General features: G+C 40.3%; 1 protein-coding gene across 3 annotated transcripts in view; it reads left to right on the forward strand.

Moving 5' to 3' along the window:
• ADGRG6 (adhesion G protein-coupled receptor G6) overlaps positions 1–25,203 on the forward strand; it is a 195,339-nt gene extending 170,136 nt beyond the window's left edge. For 2 of the 3 annotated variants that reach the window (XM_060240339.1, XM_060240347.1), the window contains 5 exons: positions 2,245–2,344; positions 6,861–7,144; positions 12,363–12,464; positions 18,025–18,177; positions 24,932–25,203. In XM_060240339.1, coding sequence (XP_060096322.1) covers positions 2,245–2,344; positions 6,861–7,144; positions 12,363–12,464; positions 18,025–18,177; positions 24,932–25,110 — 818 coding nt within the window. In that variant the 3' untranslated portion in view covers positions 25,111–25,203. Of the gene's footprint in view, positions 1–2,244; positions 2,345–6,860; positions 7,145–12,362; positions 12,465–18,024; positions 18,178–21,266; positions 21,314–24,931 lie in introns of all 3 variants that reach the window. The other variant, XM_060240358.1, reaches the window with a different exon arrangement.
• The last annotated feature ends 818 nt before the right edge of the window (positions 25,204–26,021 follow it).

A 26,021-nucleotide genomic window follows, 5' to 3' on the forward strand; every position in this document is an offset into this window, starting at 1 on the left:
TCATATCCCCAGTCTCTTAAATTCTAGAATTCAAACGTTTTCTTGTTTGGGAGGATTGAGTTTGGTATTCTTGCATTTAATGACTATGAAGGCAAACTTATTGTTTTGAGGCTGTTATTCAGAGATCCACCATTTAACCGTGTTTGGTGAGCATCACTGATATATGATGGCAGTGGTGATTCATGCAGTGCATAAGCCCATGTGGAAGCTGAAGTCTTTGGAAAAGTTGTTTCTTTCACCTCTGTAGCCTTTTCTGTAGAAATCCCAGTGTTTGTTTGTTTACATTATCTATATTCTGCTTTTCTCATTGAGGCGCAAAGCAGATTACAAAGTATAAGTCAATATGATCAACAGCTAGGATGTCCAGTAAACAATGCAGCAAAGTTTGGAAAATTTGAAAACAAGCAGAAATCTGATAAAGATTTGAAAAGTGGTGAAACAAAGTACAAGGATTTAACCATGACATGTTAAAAGATGTAGAAATTACCTAATAGGTACAGCAACAGACGTTATACAATAGCATAGTCTACAATCCCTATCCATTTACTTAAGCATCTTTCTGAATCATTTCTTAATAATACAGCCTTCTTAACTGTGTAAAAATCCCTCCTTAATAATTCAGTTTTGCACAGTTTGTGAAAAGCTAGGGAAACGGGAACCTTTCTGGCCTCAGGTTCAGAAAGAACAGTGTTTAGATCAATTAATTTACAGTGCACTAAAAATATAAATTAAAAACATAGGCTTTGAATTTAGCCTCTAGGTAGAAACCACACGATTAAGTAGTCCTCAATGTACATTAATAAATACAAATCAATATTCACGGGTTGATTGCATACAAATAAGACTACGAACACAACAGGACCAAATACATCTCGGTCCAATGGGCCATTTTCCATGGTCATTATTAGTACATAGACACATATACACACAAAAAACAAATGTTGGTATGAAAATCCAAAATAGGTGTTGAATGATACCAAAAGGAAATAAAAATGAAAATAGAAAATGTTTAAAAACAGAAAATACCAAAAAGGTTAAAAAATGCTTGGTAATTTTTTTAAAAAAAAATTCACACATTTTATAATGTGTGGCCAAATAGTGCCCTTATTAGAGATCTTCTTACATGATTTACATGCTTACACATAAAATGTATGGTTGTGAATTATATCTAAGAAAACAAAACTAACAATATAATAGTAATAATAATATAAAGGTTGTACTATAATAAGCTTAATGAAAATACAATAAATACAGGGCTTTTTTGAGCAGGAATGAACAGGAATGCAGTGATGCCATAGAGTTTTCTTGGAAGCTCCTAGAGTGACCGGTGAGTGGCATCACTAGCACAATGATGTCACTTACGAGTGATGTCATCATGTTGGCGATGTCTGGAGAGGATCTCTCTGCCAGCCCACAGTGGGCTGGCAGGTTGGGGACCCCCAAAGCGGGAGAACCCCTGCCCTACCCTTGGCTGCCTTGTATTCTGTGGTGGCTCCAGTTAGAAACTGGCAATCTCCCAATTTTTAGGAAGCGCTGCAAAGTGGAACTATTTGGAATGTGAATAAAAGTACCTTGATAAAAGGAGGTTTTACATGGTAAGTTTTTTGCCTGATTTCACATATGTGTATGCATAGCAATCCTGTTTTTAAGATTTCTGGTCCTATTTTTATTATAACAGCTTTTATATTACTATACTATATTTTTATACTAGTTTTATTATACTTGCTTTTGAGTTCCATTTTTGGTTTGGAGAAAAGATGAATAAAACATTTCAATAAATCTTACAACTGCTTTACATAATCGGCAAATGTTACTGCTGTATACCTAGGCCTCTTTCATTGTTTTATGACACTCATCTTCCTTTCTACTGTTCATGTACTTAATAAAGTTGTTTTAGAAACAGAATATAATAAAGCGGGTGAAGGTAATATTATACAACAAATATATGCGGTGACCCCCTCAATGATGTATTGCTGTGCAAATCCAAGAAGTAGTAAATGCCAAGGTTCACATAAATGTTGGCAGTCCCAAGCAAATCTGTGCAAGACTGAAAACTTAGAGATATACGATGGGATACTAAAAGTTAGTTATATTTGTATATGTACCTGTACTGAGATATAAAAATACTGAAATTTTTAACACAGTTTTGTGATAGATAATTTGTTTTAGAGCACTGTCTGCTGTTCTGACCTTGTGGCAATTGCTACACTATACAACTGCCTATTACACTTTATTATATTACAGGGTTGCCTGCAGCAGTGGTCGTCATTGTTCTAGCAAGCACAAACACAAATGCAAATCATATTTATGGCAGAAATACTATGGGGCAAGGTGGAGATGATTTGTAAGTATTTTGTAACTAGTGAATGAAAGTGGAAAACGGTTGGACAGGAAGCACTGAAACCAGCTCCAAACCCTGATGTGGGTTTTTATCATTGTATAAAATGCTGTATGTATGCAGCCCCAACTGCTGTGTCAGGTAGTCCTGAGCCAAGAAAATATTTTAATTGATAAATAAAGCACCCATTTACACATATGACAGGAGCTCACATGTAGAGCCCTGCATCATTCTTTTAGTCTCTGAACAATCCCACATGGGTACTGCACCTATGCAGGCCTACCACAGGGAAACTTCTGAAGCCTGTTAAAAGGTGCAAAGTACTCCCTCCTCACACCATCTTTTCCTGCCCTTTTAATGGATCCATAGGGGGAAGGGTCAGCCGCATGGCAAAACAGTATCTTCAGCAAGCTATTAGGGTTTTTTTCTGTCATTTTGTCAATTACTTCAGACACTGAAGGAAGAGTTTCTTTTAATAATAATAATAATAATAATAATAATAATAATAATAATAATAATAATAATAATAATAATAAAAAAAGACTATTTGGGGGTGTATCCCGAAAATGGCGCAGAAGCCTTGTATAACAAAATGGAGTTCAAGTTCCTTAATTGGATAAGTGCTCCTTGTGTTTATTGTATTTGGTCAAAGACAAGTGCCCAGCTTGCTGCCAGTTTATACCAAAGGTTGATTCTCAAGGCTGAAGGCAACACTTTCCCTTGAAGTCCTTGACACTGAATTTTTTAACTTCATCTCAAAGGACAGCTACATCTGCTTCAGTTCCAACAGTTTCAAGGTCAGGGCAATCGAATCTAACTCCATCCCCTTGGGTTCCATTAGAACATGCAGTGCATGTTAGAACTGTAGCAGTTTGAAGCTGCCAGCTAAAAAGGCAAGGTGTAATGCAAAATGTATTGAGCCCAGTTTGCTCAGAGTCAAATAAATGCCATCATAAACACACCAAGATTGATTTCATATTAGCATTGCTCCACCCCCCAGCCTTCTGTTTTCCCCAGCACAAGCAATCCATTTCCCACCAGTTGCTCCACGGGCGTATTTTAATGTGGGGCTCTCTCCAGTTCCCCTTGAAGCTCTGTGATGCTGTCTTTTAAGGATTAAGAGATTGCGAGGGGAACTAGAGGGAGCCCTGCGTCAAAATGTGCCCGCAGAGCAACTGGTGGGAAATGGATCACTTGTGCTGCGGGAAGAGCAATGCCAGTGAGAAATCGGTACATGAGTTCCAGAGAGGAGCCAAAATCTGCTTTTCCAGATCCAGGTCTGAGTTTGAGGACACCATCACTGCATCTGTATTCATTCTCAGCAACTTGATCTTTGGGTTCTGTGTCTGAAATGGAGCTCCTTAATGCTAATGTGATGGATATAACCAATGTTGCAGACATAGGAGCTCTGCCAATGAAAAGTTGGCACCCCCAGTTGTAGCCAGCTGGCCTTTCTATGAGATTTCTGTGAGAGTGAGAAGTGTGGGGCAGAAAGATTATTGAGGATTACTGCTGCATATCTCAACAACACTGGAAGTGATGGTACTATGAACTTGGCACCATTTTACTGGTCCTGCTTTAAACAGCTATCTGACACCAAAATTAAACTCCTCCTGTAGATATTAAAAAGGATGAAAGAAGTTCCCTGGCTAAATATCTGCACAACAGGTTGCTTCTAAAGGCATGAGAAACACAGTCAGAAAAAAGCTGCAAGCCCCTGATAAATAACCTTTTTAGAATAACTGCAGAAAAGCTTTTATGAACTTCGTATAACTTGAAATTAATTCATTAATTTCAGTACAATTTTCTGCTACCTTTCAAAGCAATTCCCCAGTATTTCAGCCAAGGAAAAGTATGAAAAATAGCCATCAAAGGATTTTCTTGTAGCTTGAGGCAGGGTTCCAATAGTATCAGCTGAAGAAAGGGCCTATTAAATGAGTCAGCATATTTTGAGGTAATGCAGCTGCCAGGCCCAGTGTGGGTGGTACACAGTGCTGGCATTCCTGATGGTAATGACAACAGCACTTCCAACTGCATACACTGGCTAGTGCCATTGAGGAAGGGGTGTGTAGGTGGTGCAGGTAATTGAACATGAGCATTAGGAGTGCTTGGAAGCTGGAGAAGAACACACAAACAGATAGGTGCATGCAGGTGTGGGGGTGAAAAGAGAGGACCCTGGGAATGTATGAAAAAGTTGCAGATCACCTACTTTCCACCTCCATTTTGGCTTAGCATGATTTTCAGAGAGACTTTTCTGAAAACAAAGTTACTTCAGAAGAAGAGGCAGGTTTGGGGGAGTGCCCTGTAAGTGACATCACAGGAAAAGGTGGAGTTCTGGTGCCCTGGAAGTGACATCACTTGGCCCTTGACCTGGAAGTGACACCACAGGAGATGACATAATTCCTACCACCTGGCTCCACCCCCAAAGTCTCTTGGCTCCACCCCCGAATTTTAGTGGGGTGAAGGAAAAATGTAAAAATAACCCAGCCACAGGAAAGAAAAGTTTGGGAACCCTGCTCTTGAGTATTTGGCAGGGTTGGCACATGGGAGTAGGTGAGGTAAGCAGTTGCCTAGGGCACCGCCTCTCCATGGGGGCAACTGCCCCCTCCCTGTCCCTGCTCTCGCTGACCTTGATATTCCGCATTGTTCTTTCTTTGTTTCGATTGCTCAGAGTGAAGAAAGAAGGACACAACCCCTGCTCAGCTCCCTCTGAAGCAGGAGAGAGCTGGGCAAGTGGTGGGCTGAACATTCTTTCTTCACTCCAGGCAACTGGAGTGAAGGATGCTCAACCCACCCCTTTCTCAGCCCTCTCGCACTTCAGAGGGAGCTGGCTGGGCAGCAGCTGCCTGTATCATTCTTCCTTCACTCCAATTGCTCTTAGCGAAGGAAGAAGGACGTGGCCGCTGCCCAGCCCTCTTCCTTTTTAGAGGAAGCTGGCTGGGCAGCAGCCACCCACGTCCTTCTTCCTTCATTCTGATTGCTCAGAGCAAAGGAAGAAAGACATGGCTATCACCCAGCTCCCTCTGAAGTGAGAGAGGCTGAGCAGGGGGTGGGCCGAGTGTTCTTTCTCGGCTCCAAGTGATCAGAGCCGAGAAAGAACATTTGCACAAAGCATGCTGTAGAGTCCTGGAGTGGCAGAGCCCATAGCACTGGGGCTGGTATTTGGTTACTGTTTTCCTGGAAGAAAACTTGCCCCCCCCATAGGAAACAGTGGAGAATGACTGGGGCACCTTGTTCAAAGGCCCATAGGCTTTGACCTCCTTCTCCAACTCACTTGAAATTTGTGGGTTATTTAAAGGACAGGCAGTAGCAGCCCCTCCAGCTCTTCAGAAAGGTTCCCCAAAGAGAATAATAGAGATGAATAATATTGGAATCCATGGGCAAAATGAATCCAAATACCAAACTAGTACTGGGAACTTGGGTAACTGGAATACCAATTGATTCAGCTCCCTGATATCTGGATCTGAAAAATACAGATTCTTTCCAAGGTGCATACCTCTAACGGAAACACTTTCAGATACAAGTCACAACTCATTACTTTATACATATTTACTACTTGATGCAGCTGTCTGAACCTTGCACACAGCTGAAAACTATACATCCATTTATCTGATCCCTTTAATTGCTAAAGTTTGGTATTTACAAGTTCCTGGCAAGAGAAAGACTCAGACGTTACAGTAATAATACCATCATGGTTTTCTCATGGTTGAAAGCCAGAGAGGTAGAAGCAGTTAGCTATTTGTCCACATGTAACCTCAAGCATCCTGTTGGAGCCATTAGCAGCATGGAAACAGAAAGTGACAGTAGAGAGCAACCCCTTTTCCCTTTGCTTTGGCACTGAGCTGAAGCAGGGAATCCCTAGAGTTGAAACTTGCTCTTAAAAAAAATAATATCAGATCTGCTCAAGGACTTCTCGACATCATGTCTGTGTTGTTCCTCAGATAATTGATTTGATAGCATTTAAAGGTGGGAGGGGGGTTACATACAGCACTCAGTTTTCATCATTTTCGCAAAATGGACAGTCAGATAACCTCATCATATTAACTAAAGAGAAAGCACTCCCAGAAATTTTATAATTATTAGAGCAACTCAGTATTAGACTGACACCCCAACTTTAAGCACTGGTATTGGTTCTGATCTGGATAGCCCATGGTAGCCTGATCTTGGTTGATTTTGGAAACTAAGAAGGGTCAGCTTCGGATACCACCAATGAAGTCCAGAAACAGGCAGTGACAAACCACCTCTGAACATCTCTTCCCTTGATAACCCTATGGAATCACCATAAATCAGCTTCAACTTGGTGTCACTTTCCACCACCACCAAATGGGCATAGACACTTCTAATTCTAGTGTTACACAGTCATGTGAAATAATGTCATATACTAAACATTTATATATTAATATGACAAGTTATAACATAGAAAATATCATATAAACAGTGAAGGAGTACATAATTCCTTGGTGACAAATATAAAATGTGGATCCAGTTTAATTATACAAAATAACTGAATCTTTCTTTACAGCTGCTGGATTATGGACAGTATTGTATTTTATTCAACCTGTGTTGGCTACTTTGGAATCATGTTTCTCATGAACATTGCCATGTTTGTTGTGGTGATGATGCAAATTTGTGGAAGAAATGGAAAACGGAGCAATCGAACTATGAGGGAAGAGATCCTGAGGAATCTTCGTAGTGTAGTTAGCTTGACCTTCCTGCTAGGCATGACATGGGGATTTGCCTTTTTTGCCTGGGGGCCACTATACCTCCCCTTCATGTACCTCTTTTGTATTTTCAACTCATTGCAAGGTAAGCTGAGTTCCCAGGGAATTAATAAAGCAAATAATTTAAAAGTTGCAAAAATGAAATTATTTGTAGAACTTTTCACGTTCTTTGTGACATAGACTCTCATGAATTGGAGCCATTTTTTTCAATGTGTGAAGACAAAAAAAATGTACACAATGAGTTCAAAAGGGTATGAAATATTAAATATCTGACATTGCTAGGCAAAGCTTAAACATTTATTAGATAAGAACTGTTACCATTCTTAATGGCAGTCATTGTTTGTGTTATCACAGATAACTGCTATTGTGAATGGGTCTTATCTTGCATGCATTTGAATTTTGCCTAGAAATATAATGGGGCAACAGTTTATCATGTATTTCAGTTCTGATCTACATTTCTGACTAAGAATCAAGGTGGATCACAATTTAAAAAAACAAAATAAAATAAAAGCAGCCTGATACCTGGCAATGCTGTAAACTGGATTACAACAAATATAATTAAAAAGAATGTGGTGTGGACAGGATAATACAGACAAGAAAAATGCAATAGGAAGTGCCTAAAATTTCCCCCAGACATTACAACTACAATGCTATTCCCTTTATAAAAATGCCATCTTGAACAATTCTGTTTGCATTTTGTGGCTTTTGAACTCCTCTAAATAAGAAAACCTATGCTGCAAGACAGTAGGAGGTGCAAATATTATTTCATCATGTACATTCCTTTTTTCTGCTTAAGTTGCTAATATTCTCAGAGTGCTCAGAAATCTCAGATCTAAAGTTCTTTATTATCATAATTATTACTGCTTGCATTAGCTATGCATTACAATTTGTAATTAGACAGACCTGAAGAGATACATATTATACTTGATGTATTATTATGTTATAGGAAATATCTTTTCGGCACTTGTTTTCCAGAAGGAAAGGATTAAGATAATGCACTTGTTTGAAAATAAAGGATCCAATGACGCTAGTCCGAAACTGGTTTTGCTGTTTGCTAGAAAACATCAGTGACCATAGAAGGCTTTTTCTTTTTTTCAGTGTTAGTTCCTTCATAAGTGATATAGATTTCTTCTTCTGTAATTCATTTTTTTGTTTTTCAGAAGACTGTAAACTATCAAGCTTTTAAAAATCAGAAATTAATAAATTATATTTGATTGAAGTTAATAATCAGAGCCCCATGGCATAGAGTGGTAAAACTGCAGTACTGCAGTCGAAGTTCTCTGCTCACAACCTGAGTTTGATCCCGGCAGAAGCTGGGTTCAGGAAGCCAGCTCAAGGTTGACTCAGCCTTCCACCCTTCTGAGTTTGGTAAAATGAGTACCCAGCTTGCTGGGGGTAAAGTGTAGATGACTAGGAAAGGCAATGGCAAACCACCCCATAAAAAGTCTGCCATGAAAACATCGTGATGTGACGTCACCCCAGAGTCAGGAATGACTGGTGCTTGCATAGGGGACTACCTTTACCTTTATAGTTAATTTAATTGCAAAACAGATTTTTGCATACATCATGTCACTGAAAAGATTATTTCTCTCCAAATATCATAGAAGTACATTCAAATTATGGTTTTTATTGTTTTTGATAAAGAAACAGTCTGGTATGCAATAAAGACAATATTCTGGTATAAGAAATGCAGGGTAAGTCTGCAGCAGTTATTTTGTAGTGTATGTCCCAGAAAATATAAGAGGTCACTTCTGCAGTCAGCATATCATTCTGTTATCTGGTTCAGGTAGTGCATTTTCTATTTCCAGATTTATTAGGGCCATTACCAGTGAGATGTTGAGAGATCTATCAGTGGATCTCCTGCACTTTGTTAAACAGCAAATACCAGCCACAGAAGAACATCCTTGTTCAAATCTAGGTTCAGTGGAAAAGTAGTTTAACACTTCCTTGCCATGTCATTTCTCCAATTTCAGTGGTCCTTCCTGAAGCATCTGTTTACCCTGGAGTGATATGGAAATTGATGGGGATCAGAAACATAGCATGGGTGTGGGGAGAGAATTAACAACTCCTTCTGCTGTCCCATGCCATGACCCCAATCTGAATCTCTCTCCCATTCATGGATTCTCTTTCCAGTTTTTTCTAATGTCATTCCTGACTAGGCCTTAGGGACCAACTATCTGACACTGCAGCCCTCTTTAATGGCTGTGAAGCATACCCAGCAAAAGAAATGCAAATCTTCTTGAGAGGTCTCATGCATTTGTGTGATTTTCATAATTTCATTTTCACCATCTGCCATTTCAACAGTTGTCCTAGCCTTTCCCCACAGTCTGAACTGCCCTTCGCTGCTTATTTCTCCCTTCACTTATTTATTCACCATGCTACAAAGTTCAATCAGCAAAACATATGGCATCCAAATAGGCCAAGACGAAATATTTTTCATCCAAGCTATGAGTCTTGATTTTAATGGAGTTATTTGTAGAGTGTTTATGGGGAAGTGTGATGGAATCTGGGTTTTGATCCAATGACCAATAGAATTATTAGAGAACGTTCACTGGAAATCCAGTGGCAGCTCCAAGACAAATTGAGTCTTTATAGTTTCTCCAAAGAACTCAGTGCCAGTTAGGAAAAAATAAGTTTTCAGTTCAGCATATTATCCTAGCTGTGGTTTTATTTATTAATTAACCACCTAGTTACTCAATGTGGTGCAAAGAATCCTTATTACATATTCTCTGTATTTCTGAGGGGGGAGGGGGAGAATATGGACAATAATATATTTAAGAAGTTGATGGCATGATAAACTCAAAAGTCAGCAGCATACCTAAGCAATTGCACTGGCACATCATATATTTCTGTATAATACAGTCATTTTTATATTCAAGTGGATTCTATCTCACACAAGTGAAATTAGTTTGTGAATCAAATTCTGAGTTTCCTGGATACAGTGGCAGCTTGTGGGGTGAGGCACAAAAAATGATCCAGCCCTCACCACTGTGTGTCACTGAAGATAATCTGACATCCCTATTGATGGGCATTTTAATTTAAAAAAAAAAATCAGTGTAACATTTCCTACTTTCTAGTCCTCCAGTACATAATCCCATTTTAGTAACAAGTTACATATACTGGTTAGAAGATTAACAAATTCACATTTTAATTCTTTAATAATCCACACTAACCATGGGGGTCTCAGCTGGAGGAGGGTACAGGGTCCTTACATTTGGGTATATTTCTTCCTATTAGTCTTACTAGTTTTTGATCTAACCTCTAGTCTTAGAATTTCTCCAGTTCTCAAGTGTATGCCTCCAGTGCAGAGGGGGGAACTGGGCAAAATCAGCCTCCAACCCACCCTTATGTTAATGGAGCAAGCTCATTTCCAGAGTTTGATCTTTAACGAAAGAGAAAGGGGAATAGTTTTGCCCAGTTTCCCCCCCCCCCCCTGCACTGAGACTCCTCCCATGTGCATTTGGCATTTTTGTCTCCTATTATCAGAAGCTTTCATGATGCATGGGGGAGAAGCTCCACTCACACATGACAAGATCCAACCTGCTGATGTACTTGTTAATGTGTACCAAGTGCAAGCTCAGCAGACTTCCCATAGCCCTTTCTTCACTGTAACTAATTCTTGGCAAAAACAGAAGTAAGGCACGTGCTGCAAATTAGCTTATTTCTTATGAGTAATTTAACATTTGTGGTTTGTATAATGCATGGTAAAAGCTAGTGTTTGGATTATTTCATTGCTACAATTCTTTTAATGAAGTCAGAGCTTGGAATATTACATCTACTGTTTATTGTCATCATTGTGAGCCAAATGGGTAGTTTTAAGCCACGCCTGGAGCATGTTACAGCACATGGATATAAATATGTAACATCCATAAGTGCTGTAACATGCTCCAGGCGATACCACACATATCAAACACACAAATTTTATACCTGCACATTTTTATGCCTGCTGAGAGCTGGTCTTTCCTTTCAAGACCTTTAGCAGATCTCCACATTTGCAGGTTTGGCTGAGATCTCCACATTTGCAGGTTTGGTTGGGTTGGGCTGATGAGACGTTCAAGGTAGTTTGTAATCAAGCAGCTGCTACCTCCTTCTCTGCTATGGGAATCTTGGAATTTTCTTCCTCCAAGACAGGGAGCTTAGAGGATTCCAGCTCCTGGCATCTTGTGAAATGATTTTCTCCTGGACCGGACTGTTTCAGATTCAGGAATATCTTGATTTCACCACAACTGGTAGCATATGGAAAAGTAATCATGAAGCATAAAAAGACCTAGAGATTCCAAGATCTCATAATGCAGCAGGTTTAAAGCTCTCACCCTCTGGTGGAAGATAACAGTAGAGGGAGATAGAGGGCACCTCCACATTGCTGTTCTAAATCAGTTGTTATCCATTGTTAGCCTGATTCCATGTAAAGTGCCATGGGGACAGAGGTTTCAGAGAGCAATTTATGAGCCATATCTGAAGCATTTTGCCCATTTCAAACCACACCACTTCCCCCTCTCCCGCTCTTTTTGCAGAATGCTGGATTTCCCCTCACATGCTATGTAAAAGGGTTGGGGTGCGGAGTGGCAGTTTAAAAAGCACCTCAGACATTTCAAACAGCACACTACAGTGATTCAGAAGCACAAAGGAAGAAAGCAGCTTTAAAAAAAAAAGGCTCAGCCCCGCTTTGCAAATGGGACACAAGCAACTTTGTATGAAAAGGTTAACTAGGTGACTGACTAGGGCATCAGCCTTCTGGGGGTGATGAATTGGGCACCCCCATGAGACTTGGTGACTTATCAGTGAAGGGGGGGTGCTAGGAGTTAGCCTTGCCTAGGGTGCCAGACACTCTAGGGCCAGCCCTGCATACCACATGCTTTTGAAGAATTGAAGAAGAGTTGGTTTTTATACATTGCTTGGAACATAAGCAGCTTTCAGTCACCTTCCCTTCCTCCCTCCACAACAGGCACCTTGTGAGGTAGTTGGGGCTGAGTGAGTTCTGAGAGAATTGAGACTGGCCCAAGGACATACAGCTGGCTGCCTGCAGAGGATTGGGGAATCAAACCTGGTTCTCCAAATTAAATATGCCATTCTTAACCACTACACCACTCTGGCTCTTTACTTCCTCACAGAGGCCAGTAGCTATATAGAAAAATGCAAAGCTACACTTTAGCTGTATATGTTAATTACAATAATAAAGCACCAAGAAGTAGTATTTTATAACACAATTTTGTGGTGATTGTGGGGAATTGTTTCTATAAAGTGATCTTATCTTTCATTTGTTCGATTTTAATTGATTTTTTTCTTTTTTGTGTTTTCTCCAGGTTTATTTATATTTCTGTTCCACTGTGCAATGAAAGAAAATGTACAGAAGCAGTGGAGGCGACATCTCTGCTGTGGTAGATTCAGACTGGCAGACAATTCAGGTAAGAACATGTTACTAGAAACAATAATGTAGTTAAATTATTGTTATTGCAAAGCTTTTTTTACATTGTTTGGAAACTACTTTGTGTAATATTGGAAAGTGAAGGCTAGATGAATCAATCACTTTGCTTGTGTTATTTTATATTTGTTCTCATTGCTTTACGGTTTATACTTTAATTAACTATTATTATTAGCCACTAGGATGTTAACTGATATGATAAGGACTGCAGCTCAGTGATTGCCATCCCCTGCTGGCACCCCCCCCCCCCCCCGGAGAATGCTGCTCTCTGCCATCTTGCCTCTCACCTCCTGGGGCTCAAAATGGGAGTGGAGGGAGTTTGGTCCATCCATCCAAGTCCCTCTCCTCCCCGCAGCTGGTTGATTCCCATTGTGCAACCTGGGGCACCAGTCCTGCTTCCTTCCCAGCCTGTTGCTTGGATCTTGTCTTGGTTTGGTTTGGCCAGTTTGATGTAGTGTTTAAAGCATGGATTCTAATCTGAGAGAACCAAGTTTGATTCCCCACTCCTCCACATGCAGCTGCTGGTGTGACATTGGGTCAGTCACATGTTCTCTCAAGAGCAGTTCTCTCAGAGCTCTCTCAGTCCCACCTACCTCACAGGGTATCTGTTGTGAGGAGGGGAAGGGAAAGGAGATCATCAGCTGCTCAGAGACTCTCAAGTGAAGGGTGGGGTATAAATCCAATCTCCTCCTCCTCTTTTTCTTCTTCTTCTTCTTCCCCTCTTCCTGCCAATCCCTTCCCTATGCCTCCCATAGTGTTGTGGAGGACAGGGCCCTGGGAGAGAGCTGTCCAGAGGGCATCAAATTCTTTCTATGCGGTTGGGTACCAGCAAATTGTGGTCAGCCAGTTTTTCTTCAGGAAGTTCGTCAGGGGGCTAGCTGGGGTGGAGAAGTGGGCTATGAATTTACTGTAGTACCCCACTAAGCCGTAGAAACATTTCATTTGCCACTTTGTTTCTAGGTTTGGAACTCTGTTAGGCAATCCTTGCCCTATGAGGAGGCCTGTGGAGGCCCTGAGCTCCCAACAGCTTTCATAGCTCTTCTTCTTCAGATTGGCTTTTAGCCCAGCTCTAGTCAAGTCCTGGAGTACTTGCAAGAGATGTTGGGCATATGTTGTCAGGGCTGCACACATTGATTCAGTGATGTATGCAAGGACAACCTCTTGGCATCTTCAGAACTGGAAGAGGCCTCATGGCATGGCACAGTTGGTCTTTTCCCAATTGGCTATGTGCATCAGTACGTGCCAGTATCCTTCTGTTAGGTCAAGGGCAGTGAGATATTGAGCCCTCCCTAGCTAATCAATTAGGAGTTTCACCTGAGGCATAGGATATGCATTGGATCATGCAATTTTGTTGACCTTGTGATAGTCCATGTAGAACTTTATGCTGCTGTTGGGCTTTGACACAAGCGCAATGGGGCTACACCAAGCACTTTGCAAAGGTTCTATCAGGCCAAGCTGTAGGATATACCTCACTTCATGTTCAACCACTTCCCCATTGCTTCCAGGGAACTGGGCACAATGCAGTGTGGGCCACTTTTCTCAGTGGGGTCATTATATAATTGGTGGCCAGAGCTGCATCTCCTCCAGCAAACCCTGGATGTCCTTGCAGTGCTTGGCAATCAGTCCTTGGTTGAGTTGTGGCCCTTCCAGGTTTTGACTGGTGGAGCTGCAGGAAAGATCTCCCTTGGGGAGTTCCCCCAGGTCCTCAGTGAGGTGACAAGCAGGCTGGCCGTGAAGGCGACATTTTTTGAGGTCATTGGCATGGAAATGTATTCACTACCTGTGAGGTGGGCTACACTGCACTTCATATGACAGGGGTCCAACAAATGTGTAATTGGGTACAGCCCTGCCACAAGTCACCCCTGGTGAGGGCTAGTGCTTTCTGGCTCACCAGTACCTCACCCCCAACCCAGAACATCCTTTCTCATGTGTCCTGATCATATTGTCACTTTTGTGTCACCAGGACACTTTCTGGGTTCTGCTTGGCCCCTGCTTGCCCCATTTCCAGTTGCTTGCTTAACTAGCAAGCATACGTATTTGGGCCCACACCTGGGGCTAGAGGGCTGGCCACCCATTGCTCTTCAACCAACCCCAGGATTCCTCCAGGCAGCCATCCATAAATTAATTCAAAAGGGGTGAACCCCATGGAGGCGTAAGGTGTTTACTGCAGTGTGAACATACAGGTCCCAGGCCAATCATGAGCCAATTTGTATAGCATGGCCTTGATGGTCTGGTTATCCCTCTTGACCACGCCATCCAATTGTGGGTGGTGTACTGATCTGAATATCTGGCAGATCCACAATGTTTGACATATTTGTCTCATTAATGCTGCCATGAAAGGGGTTTCACAGTCTATCAGTATCTCCCAGGGTAAGACCACATGGGTGACATAATGCATCAGTGCTCTCACCACCCCAGCACTCTTCATAGTATGCATACATTGGGCCTCTGGATAGTGCATGGCCGATATTGTGCTCCCTGGAGTGTGCACAGCAGGAGTTCTACAAAATCCATTGCTGTCTGGTCAGAGAACATCTGGATGATGGGCAGAGGGGAGAGGAATGTGTGGGGAACCAGCTGCGCTGACATCCTCTGGCACACAGCACAAGACTTGCAGAAATGCTGAACATCACAAGCCACAGTTGGCCAAAAGAACTTGTATAGGACTGGTAGAAGAATGTTGCAAACCCCTTGGTGTCTGGCCCAGGGCTGATCATGTTCAGAGGTGAGTCTCTCCAGCTGGTACTGAATGGGCACCAATAACTGTTGGAAGTTGTTCATCCAACCTTGAACCTGCCTGTACCAAACTCCTCTCCTTTCTCAAGCTGCTGGCTCAACCACTTGTCAAGTATCACTCCATATGTCAAGGCCCAGAACTTCTGCTAGTATTGTGGATTCATAGCAGTACATGATAGCAGCCTTCAGCTTCTCATAATCAGCTGTCTCAGCTTTCACCAGGGCTGAGCTTTTGCCTCTCCCATGAGATAGGGTCCCAGAGGAAAGGACCACTGCTCCTTGGGCCATTTGGTCATTTCTGCCATGCACTCAAAGGTTTCTAGGAAGACATCCACTTTATCCTCAAGCCCCAGCTTGGTCAATGAGAACCAGATCCTGGTGTGATGGTGAAGCTGGCACTGCACAGTCCCCCAGGCCCTGGGTTTTGGCTATGTCGGGTGAATTCTGATGCCTGCTGGAAGACTTGCAGAAGGACTGTTTGGGTTTCCTGCTGCTGCTGTGTCACATCTCACAAGAATTATACCTGATGCTCTGCCAGCCTTTGCCTGAACTGCATGATGTCCATGGTGCCCTCTGAGTTTTCTGTCCCTCAGCTCCCTCTGAACTGGCCTGCCAGGCAGGGTCATCAAAACTGGAGGCCAAAGCAATGGGCGGGCATTTGTCCAGTGGGTAGGCAAGGCAAGGGGTGACCTAAAGTGGGTGCAGTGCCTGCATTCTCTACCATGTTGTCACACCTCATTGGCACCCCCTGTGGAATACTGTCCTCCACTGTCTTGCCCCTCACTTCAGTGGGAAGCTCCCATATCTCAGAATGGGAGGGGAGAGCGTTTGGTCCACTTGAGTCCTCATCCTCCCAACTAGCTGACTCCCATTGTGCAGCCTGGGGCACCAGTCCTTACTTCCTCCCCAGCCTATTGCTTAGAACCTCTTTCTATGTCACCCTGCTCCTGCCAGGCCCTTCCCCATGTCTCCAATTCCAACCCCCCCACTCCTGCCTGTTTGGCTGGGACCCTGCTCATTGGTCTGGTTTGGGGCTCTACGCTCCTGCTTAATTTCCCTGAGCATTGGACATGGCTACCTGTCACCCAGGCTCACCAAGGGTAGAGTCTGAAGACCTAGGCATGTGCCCACCTTGAGTTCCCCCTTCCATGATGTATTTATTATTTATTTTATTTATTTATTTATATCCCACCCTCCCCGCCAAAGACAGGCTCAGGGCGGCTCACAGACCAAGGGTCAACACAAGCACACTAGTGTGACTGATAAAATAAACAACAATAAAAACATAAGACATAAAAACAATTTTAAAACATTTGCATGTGCTACTGTCATGATTAAATTCTGGTGGTTAGCTGTACTCATGATTAAATTCTGGTGGTTAGATGGACTGATGGTCTGATTCAGTATGGCACCTTTATGTGTTCATGTGTATATTTTCTATATTATTCAAAAATTAACCAAAGTACTTTTTTCATTACTATAATCTTTTAAAAACTGTAAAAATAACAGTGATATTATTTCCTGTTAAGATTTCTTCCTCATTCTGGTACCTGGTTGTCTTTTGCATAGTTCACAGAAATCAGAGGAAGGAGGAGAACAAATAATGTAACTGGGGTGGAAATTTTCTTCTGCCATTGACTGTGGTTTGATTGGTGCTGAGACTGGTGTGGGCCAGCAGGCAGGGAATCTCCCTTCTGCTGTATTTCCTGTGGTAATGGAACTGGGGCAGCTGCTGCTGTGGCCTTTCTTGCTGGGTGAAGGACTGGAGAACAGAAATTCTCTCCTTCCTGCCCTTTTCTAACACATCAGACTCTTATTCTGTTACATTCAAGGTGTTGCATTGTGGTGTATTCTGGGAAATATAATTTTGACTAATAAATGTGTGACACTCATAGTAAAATGCTTTGGAACATCTCTAGGAGCACATGAATCTCTGTGAGATATAATGAAGCAATCCTTAGAGAAAGCAACAGTAAAGGAACTACCACCATGTGATTACCATGAAGTGAAGAAAGAACTCCAACTGCTCTGTCCTAGATTCTTTAAAAGAATCACAAATTTTTTTTGTTTGTTTGTTTACGGCCTCGTTCCATGCGGAGGAGCCAGTGGCCATGAATTCAGCCATGGAAAAGCCTGATCACTGTAAGCCTGCCCTCAGTGCCCAGAATGAGAAACATCCATGTTTCAATACTGGGGTAAAAGAGATTTTCCTCTGACTTGTTTTTAGTGTGGTTGAATGACTTCTTCTGCATGTGTGAATTCTGGCAAAGAAGGAAAAGTGGCTTATGAGTCAGAAGTCTAAAGGATCTTGGAATTTTTTTTTAAACAGTAGTCTCAGTATCCTTCAATATGCTCTTTGGAAAATGTGAACTAAAAACATAATTTGGTTGAAGAAATTAGAAAAAGTATCTGGTTAAAGTCTACATATATTAATCATAAACTGTGAACATCACCCCACTTCAACATAAGCTTTTGTATTTGTTTTGTGGTTTATTTTCCATAAAATTAATTTTGCCCTTAACACAATCTGAAATTATCCTGATTTTGCTGCTACAAATAACGACAGAGAATAAAACATCTAAGATTGGGTTCTGAGCATATCCAAAACATCTGGAGATACCATATCTCACTAAAGAAGAGATTGTAAGCTCCTGTTTGTTTATTAAACAAAGGATACAGAAAGAGAAAACTTAAAAAAAATTGTACATCCTATTTTCTCCAAGTGTGTTTGAAGTCTGAACCCACACAGCGAATATTACTTTAAACTAATATGCAGCCATAAAGTTTCTGTTTTCATTTATTTTCAGACTGGAGCAAAACAGCAACTAACATAATTAAAAAAAGCTCAGACAATTTGGGAAAATCCTTGTCTTCCAGTTCCATTGGTTCTAACTCAACTTATCTGACTTCTAAATCTAAATCCACATCTAATACCTACCTTAAAAGAAACAGCCATTCTGGTGAGTGATTACATTTATGTAATGTATGTAATGTTAAATCACTATATTTATACTATAAAATTTCTGCCTGTGATAATTTATTTTACATTATAATTGCACATGTTTTTAATGCAAGGGAGCTACAAGCAAATATGAAAGTTTTTTTTCTAAAGTTTAGAAAGGGTTTTTCCCTTTCTAAAATACTTGATTTGTGAAGAATGTATTGTTGGAATGTTCAGTTTTTGTACAGTATATTTCGTATTTAATATTACCTAAAATAGCAATAACAGTGTAGGTTTTTATTTATAGTTACTTAACAGTTTCAGTATGTGTGGTTGAAAATAATGCAGTGTCCTTGCATGTTTGTATAGAAACAAATCAGAATGTTCATGCACCAATTAAGAATCTTGTTTTGGGCAGTTTGCTTTCACTATTTTAAAATTTGCTTAATTCAAATTAGAATAGTAAATAAATTAATAAAGCAATCCTATATTCATAAACATCTTATATTCTAATAGTGATGTTGGGAAATATTTGGATACTTAATTTGAATCACTGGAGGTGTAAAAAGGCAGGACAGATCTTTCTACAAACCTGAAAAGGACTGCAGGTTTGCAGAAAAATGTAAAACCTTAAAACACATGCATGGGGGGAAGGGTGAAGACAGAGAAAATTATAAAAGGAGCACCTGTAGTTTTAATCAAGGCATTTCCTCAGTGGCTGTTGCTATTTAACAACAGTATTCCAGGTTGTATATTATATCAATGAATAAAAGGCAGGGGGCAGGGTCCTTTTCAGGCCTATTTTGGCCTTTTAGGGAGGATTCAGTGAGGCTAGGTCTCTAGGCTTGTCAATTCCAGGTTGGAAAGTTGCTGGAGATTTTTTGGTCTGAGGAGGGCAGGGTTTGGGGAGGGGAAAGGCCTGAAGTTGAATACAGTAGAGTCCACCTCCAAAGCAGCTGTTTTTTTCAGGGGCACAGTTCTCTTTTGTCTGGAGTTCAGTTGTAATTCTGGGAGATATCCAGATCCCACATGGAGGTTAGCAACCCTACAAGTCCTGAGTGACTTTTTATACACTTGACTTGCATGACTAAACTACGCCTGGAGAAAGACAGGATATAATAAGTAAATACATGACGAATATAGCTGAAGAAAGGAGGCAAATAAAATGTAGGTTGCTGAATGGCTGAGTTTGAGAGAATGGGTCAGGAAACTGTGACACCACACAAAGATTATATTTTTCCTAGATATTGCTGGTAGTGGTGAGTTTTAAGAGAGAAGGTTTAAGACAGGGAGGCAGAAAAGGATAGATTGGTTGTTTAATTTCAATTTCATACCTTTATGGGCATTAAAAAAACACTGGTAATTTATGATCAGGAATAAATACAAAGACCTGATAGGTAATAAAAACAAAGGCAAGAAACAGTTGATTAAAAATAACCAATAATAAAACTGATTCAAAAGCCAAAGTAGAAAATAACAAATCATTTTTATTTATTTATATTGTGGATTTATAAACCAACTTTTGAACAAACAGGGTCCCAGAGGTAATTTACAATGCAGTAGATATATTAACTTTCAGTTCAAATCCATATTGTGCATGTATTTATATACGTGTCTGCATTTTTGTAATATACATTCCAGAGGGCATTCCAGAGGTAGGTAGGGATGATGACATCACCCAGATGTCACTGCATCACAGACATCTTGTGGGGTCACTCTTGTATTTGAGTACAACTCTGTGGCTTTTTCACCCTCAAAACCATATCTGTGAGAACATCTGGCCATTATAATTAGTACATTTTGTATGTTTAAAGTTTGAGTGGAGGATTACTGACTGCACCTTTTCTTTGTTTGTTTATAATTTTGGCTTGCATTCTGTGCAGCACGAGCAGAGCTGTGCTGCATATGTGGCAGTTTTCCCGCCTCCCCACTCGCACTGTTACCCCAAAATTTGTGCTTCTGTGCCAGTGTACCTCCAGAAACAACAAAGGTGTTGAGGTGGAATCTACAGTGAGCTACCCTTCTGCAAGTGGAAGTACCTGTCGTAAATGGACAGAAGGTTATGATCCAAGCCTTTGTGTCTGAGATGTTATTTTGTGACAAGGCACATTATGTTTCTTTGTGTCAAAGTTCAAAATTTAATATTCACATACAGCCACATTCCACTCATCGCCTTGGATGAGTCAGATATCCTAGGCCCAGAAGTTTAAATGTATATTCTGAGATGCTTTTGCAGACTAAGCTACCTCTGATCATGTAAAGCAAACATTGATCACTGGGTATTGATTTAGCCTCTGTTTATTTTTGGTTTCGTGTGAATGTGTTAAGTACTATCAGGTCACTTCTGACATGGCAACCCTATGAATTGTTGGTGGTAGAAAATGCTATGAAGTTGCAGCTGATTTACGGTGACTTTGTGGTGTTTTCAAGGCAAGAGACATTCAGAAGTGGATTGCCATTTCCTGCCTCTGTCTAGCAACTCTGGGTTTCTTTGGTAGTTTCCCATCCAGGGACTGACCATGTTTAGCTACTGAGATCTGACAAGATTGGGCTAGCCTGAGCCATGTGGGTCAGGGCGCCTATGAATTAAGGACCTCCAAAACATCCTATCATTAACAGCTTTACTCAGGTCTTGCAAACGAATGACTGAGGTTTCCTTTAATGAGTCAATCCATCTCTTTTCCTGCTGCCTTCAGTTTTTCCTAGAATTTTTAAAATATAATCAGGGCTTTTTTGGTAGAAAAAGCCCAGCAAGAACTCATTTGTATATTAGGTTACACCCCCTGACATCTCCATTGTTTTGCATAGGGCTTTTTTGTAGGAAAAGTCCACCAGGCATCATTTGCATATTAGGCCACACCCCCTGACACCAAGCCAGCCGGAACTGTGTTCCTGTGCATTCCTGCTCAAAAAAAGCCCTGCTTATAATAGTGTTTTCTTTTTAAATTAACTTAATCTATGTGTGAACAGCTATCCAGTTGGGGACTTTATTATAACATTGAACTACATTTTAATAGACTGTATATTAAGTGCATGTCTCCATGGCAGTTTGTAAAATAGTTGATGTTTCCAGGAATTGACTAAGATACGCATATGTTTATGGTATAGATAATGTCTTCTAAGAACATTTCCTCACCAGAGTTGGAACAGTCAAGGTAAAGTGTGCATCACTTTTGCTGAATGCATGATTTCCAGTTGGTATGAGGACACTTGCATGAAGTTCTGATTGGCATAAAGGACTTGCTAATCATACATACTGCTTCATTTTGTTCTCTGCAATTTCCTCTGTCATTAATTCCAGTTGATTGTAGGTCAGCAAATAAGGATGCTTTATGCTCTGTTTGGCTGTATATTGCATGGGATTCTATGATGCTTTAAAGACATTGACACCACTTCAAAATGAGTTTGTGTTCCATATATCCTGTAAATGTGTAGTGAGAGAGCTATTAGATAGTGAAATTTTGCTTGTGAACATATTCCCTATAATTTACTCTTCTATTATGAGTACCATGTATGAAACAGCATCAGTACCTACTTTCATTTTTGTTTCAGAATCTTTCTCCCAGTTTTTTGTTTAAAATGCCTATTAATAGGTTATGAAAAGAAAGAGCAAAATGTCACTATTACATTGCAATCCTAAACCAAGTTACATCTTCTAATTCCATTAAAGGCTTAGAAGGTAACTCTACTTGGGATCGCATTGCTAAGCTGCCAAAATTAATTTATGGCAGTTCTTTTGCAGCAGAAAATAGCAGTGTGAATCCTGTGGAAAAGTGTGCAGAAGAAGTTGGCAGAGCCTATCTTTCCCATCATGTCCATTTGATCCCACATGCTCCCAAAATTCTCTGACAAGGGACAAAAGAACCTTCTATCAGTAGACTGGCAGGAGAGGGGGGCATTTTTCTTCCTCCTCTTCTTCCTTACTCAGGCCCCTTTGCCTGACATATTTTGTTTACAATACTTGACCTTCACGGGAGGAGTTTGGAGTGCATTCAGGGGGCTGCTGGAAGTAGAACAAAATAGGGAACATATGCTTTGCTAATTCCTTCAGTGAGCCTTTTCCCATAGGATGCAACCTCTGTATTCTCCACAATTTAGTTGAATATGTACTAAATGTGGAACATAAGGATGAACAAAATATGTCTAATGCATTTGCTGTACACAATGTGGTGCAGTTTTGATGTCTCAAGCACAGCAGGTAAATAAGTCACTGAAGGCAATGGCTATATTCACATAATTCCAGAGGAGTATCTGTGTTAGTCTGCTGTAGCAAAATAATACAGACATCCAGCTAGACTTTAGTGCTTATTTCAGCATGGGCCTTCATGAGCTCTGACTGACAAAAGCTCATGCCGGAATAAATGCTGCTATTCTTTAAGATGCCACTGGAATTCTGTTATATTTGCATTGCCTTAAATCAAATAGGATCACAAATATGAAATTCAACAGTTTTTTAAAAACGCAGTGGATAAAAATTCAGGAAAAAAGCTTAGATGAAAAATCATGCAATATTTAAATGTTTGCCAGGGTCAACAGATTGTCTGCTATGAATCATTTGACATTTCCACCTGCTTTTAAAAAAAATCATCATTCTGATATGCTTAAGCATGCCTTGCTCTTTTTTCAATGAAACTAAATTTTTGCTCTATGCAATCTGATTTTTTTTTCATTTACAGTTTATATATAAACAATTCCAATTTAAAAATCTACTTATTTATAGTTTACCATAAATTCTTTTTGTGAAACTAGTCTTTTAGTCTTGTTTGCATTAGTGTAATGTTACAAAATGTTTCATATAGAACCATGCTTGTTATGGTTGTCAGCTCCAGGTTGGGAAGGTTTTGAGGGCAGAGCCTGAAGAGAGTGGGCTTTGAGGCAAGGAGGAACTTCATCAGAGTATAATGCCATACAGTTCACCCTCCAAAGCCTTCAGTTTTTCCACGAGAAATGATCTCTGTAGTCTGGAGAGCTGTTGTAATTTTGGGAGATCTGTAGGCTCACCTGGAGGATGGCAACACTAATGCTTGTTTTGGCAAATAGAACTGAAAATGTTTTTTGAAATATGCATTTCTAGTGTTTTTATCAATGAAATGATGGAATTCTGTTCTAGTAGCATGCATTACTGAAGTCATCTTTGATAATAACTAAAGTCAGTTTTAGTTTGCTACATGATCATAAACAGATGCAATGTGCTTAATTGTGATACTAATTTCTCAACACTTGACTGCCACCTAATGGCCATACTAAAATCAGGCCAGCTGTTCACAGCGTTAAATTCTAGCCTAATTTGTCTTTGAACTGTATACTGTCCGATGTGCAAAAAGGCTGTCAGATGAAATCTGTCAGAATTCTCAGGAATTTGCTAAAACATCTCTGGCTACTTTTAATTGAAGATTATGATGATGCTGTAACAATAATGAGTGGGAAGTTTCATTGACATAATTGAAACTAAGTCTTTCCCTGTAAGGTCTGTTATGGCATTTCCCTGTCAGAAAATTGTAGAGCACAATGGGAATACAATAATGTCATGTCACAACAAAGGATAAACAGTGGTTCTTGTTATGTGAGAAAACTGAGGACATCATTTTGGATGGCAATCCTGCATCTCCTTTAACATGAAGCTTCACTCTCAAATGTGTAGCTGCATCTGCTGCATTTTTCCAGTCATTTCAGTGGAGGCACAAAGGAAATGGAAAGCTTTTCCAGATGAGCATTTCTGTGCATATAAAGAAACTCTTATGTCAGAAAGTTAGTTGCTTAAATTAGGCCATTTAAACCTAAGAATGTTGTTCGCTCCATCAGTGCCACTTATTTTAATGAGATTTAAGCATACCTAACATTCTCTTCATAAATGTTTATGATTCATCTTCCATGAATGGACTAAGAGAAAGTGGTATTGGCATTCTCTACTGAAAACATCTTCTAGGCCAACTCTCATTGGAATATATGTCAACATGCAAGAAAAATCTTGTGAAAGATTGTCCCTCTCTTACACAAACGTTCATGCTGAACTGAAATCTGGAAGATTTTTTTTTGCAAATACTTTTACTAATTGACAAGACATTGCAAATATATTTATGATGCAGTCACCTTCTTGACTTCCCTTCAGAGTGATGGCATTAGTTCTTGTCCGCACTTTGAATTGGCTTTGTGATATGATCACATAGTTGATTGGCTATGTGACCACACCACAGTGCCAGTTCAGAGTAAGGGCAAAAGCATTTCCATCATTATGAACTTGCTTTGGAATTTTGATAACATAGATGTGGTACTTTGACATCATCACATTCAGAAAGTGATCCCCAATTCTTTGAAATTTCTGTCAGAGGAACAGAAGGTAAAAAATATAGTGCCAGAACAGCAGCTGAGAGGGGATGGAAGTGCCTTGGGAACAGTAGCAAGAAATTACATATTAAAGCTAGAGATACTGGGGAACATTTTGGGGGCCCCTTGAATCCACCATTTTTGCAAAAATATACAGTACAGCAATATTAATGATATTTAGACCATATATTTGAATATAAGACATGCAGCAAATCAATGTGGGAATAGGGACAAAGACTTGGCCAATGACTGAAAGGTAAAACTAATGCATGCTATAATACGGATTGTACAAGGTTGGATTATGGAGCAGAGTATTAAGCAAGCAAAAAACATAGGAAGGTTAACAGTTATATTTACTGCAGTGAGAACTGAAGTATTACGTATAAGTGAGCAAATTAGCAATAAAGAATTTTTTCAATGCCTGACTCATTTCTTCTCTTTTTTGTTAGACAATATTTTTCTTGACAAGCCTTCATTAAAATATACCCAAGTGGATTCAGAGCAGACATCAATTATCCCCGTTCACCAGGTTATTGACAAAGTGAAGGGGTATTGCAGTACTCGCTCGGACAACTTCTATAAGAATATTATTATGTCAGATACTTTGAGCCACAGCACAAAATTCTGAAAACATTTGGAACAAGGAAATGCAACAGAGGCTGTGAAATCACAACGGTGAAGGACTTGGTGACGAAATAAGGAAATAAATACTATGACCATATTGTGCTTTAACTATTTATCATCATTTGTTTGCAACTCCTTATGGAAAAGGTTCTCCCTCCCCTATGGTTATAGAAACAGATAATCTAATTAGTTTTCTCAGCTATCACAGTATTAATTCTGAGACATCTCCATCAGTAAAACTGTAGGATTTTTGCTATGTCATTTATATGTTTATCACATTGGTAGCACTCCATGGGTTGCTCATTTATGTCAAGACTAGAGCTACACTTGAACACACATCCCCCATCATGTTTTCAAACTTGAGCTTTCCAGCTACTGAAATGTGGAAAATTCCACTGATATGAGCTCAACATACCTTCAACTGCACACAAAGTAGTTTATAATTAGTTTTTTTAAACATACTGTTTTATTTTTAAAAGAATTCAAGCTGTACATCAAAGAAATAGCAAAAACAGCTAACCTATGCACCTTTACAGTTTTTGCCCTCTATTGTCATGTATCACTGTGCAAAATTAATTGTATCCAGGTGTGCCAATCAAGTAATCTGTATGAACTCAAGATACATTCACTACTCCTTGTACAGGATGCATTCCTTCAGCTGGAAAAAGAAGCTGGTTGATTGTGTCAGAGTCAACTGAAGTTAAATCCATCAAAGACAGAAATCTTGTGTCTGGGTCAGGGTGGGGGAGGAAGTGGAATCAGACTCCTGCCCTTTGTTGGAACTCAGTCCCATCAACAGAGGTGAAGAGTTTGGGGGTATCCCTGGATGCCTCTTTAGCTATGGAGGCCCAGGTTACCGCCACTGCAAGGGCCGCGTTTTTCCATCTGAGACGGGCCCGGCAGTTGGTCCCCTAT

This window comes from Heteronotia binoei, chromosome 1 (assembly GCF_032191835.1).
Source record: "Heteronotia binoei isolate CCM8104 ecotype False Entrance Well chromosome 1, APGP_CSIRO_Hbin_v1, whole genome shotgun sequence".
Classification (NCBI taxonomy): domain Eukaryota; kingdom Metazoa; phylum Chordata; class Lepidosauria; order Squamata; family Gekkonidae; genus Heteronotia; species Heteronotia binoei.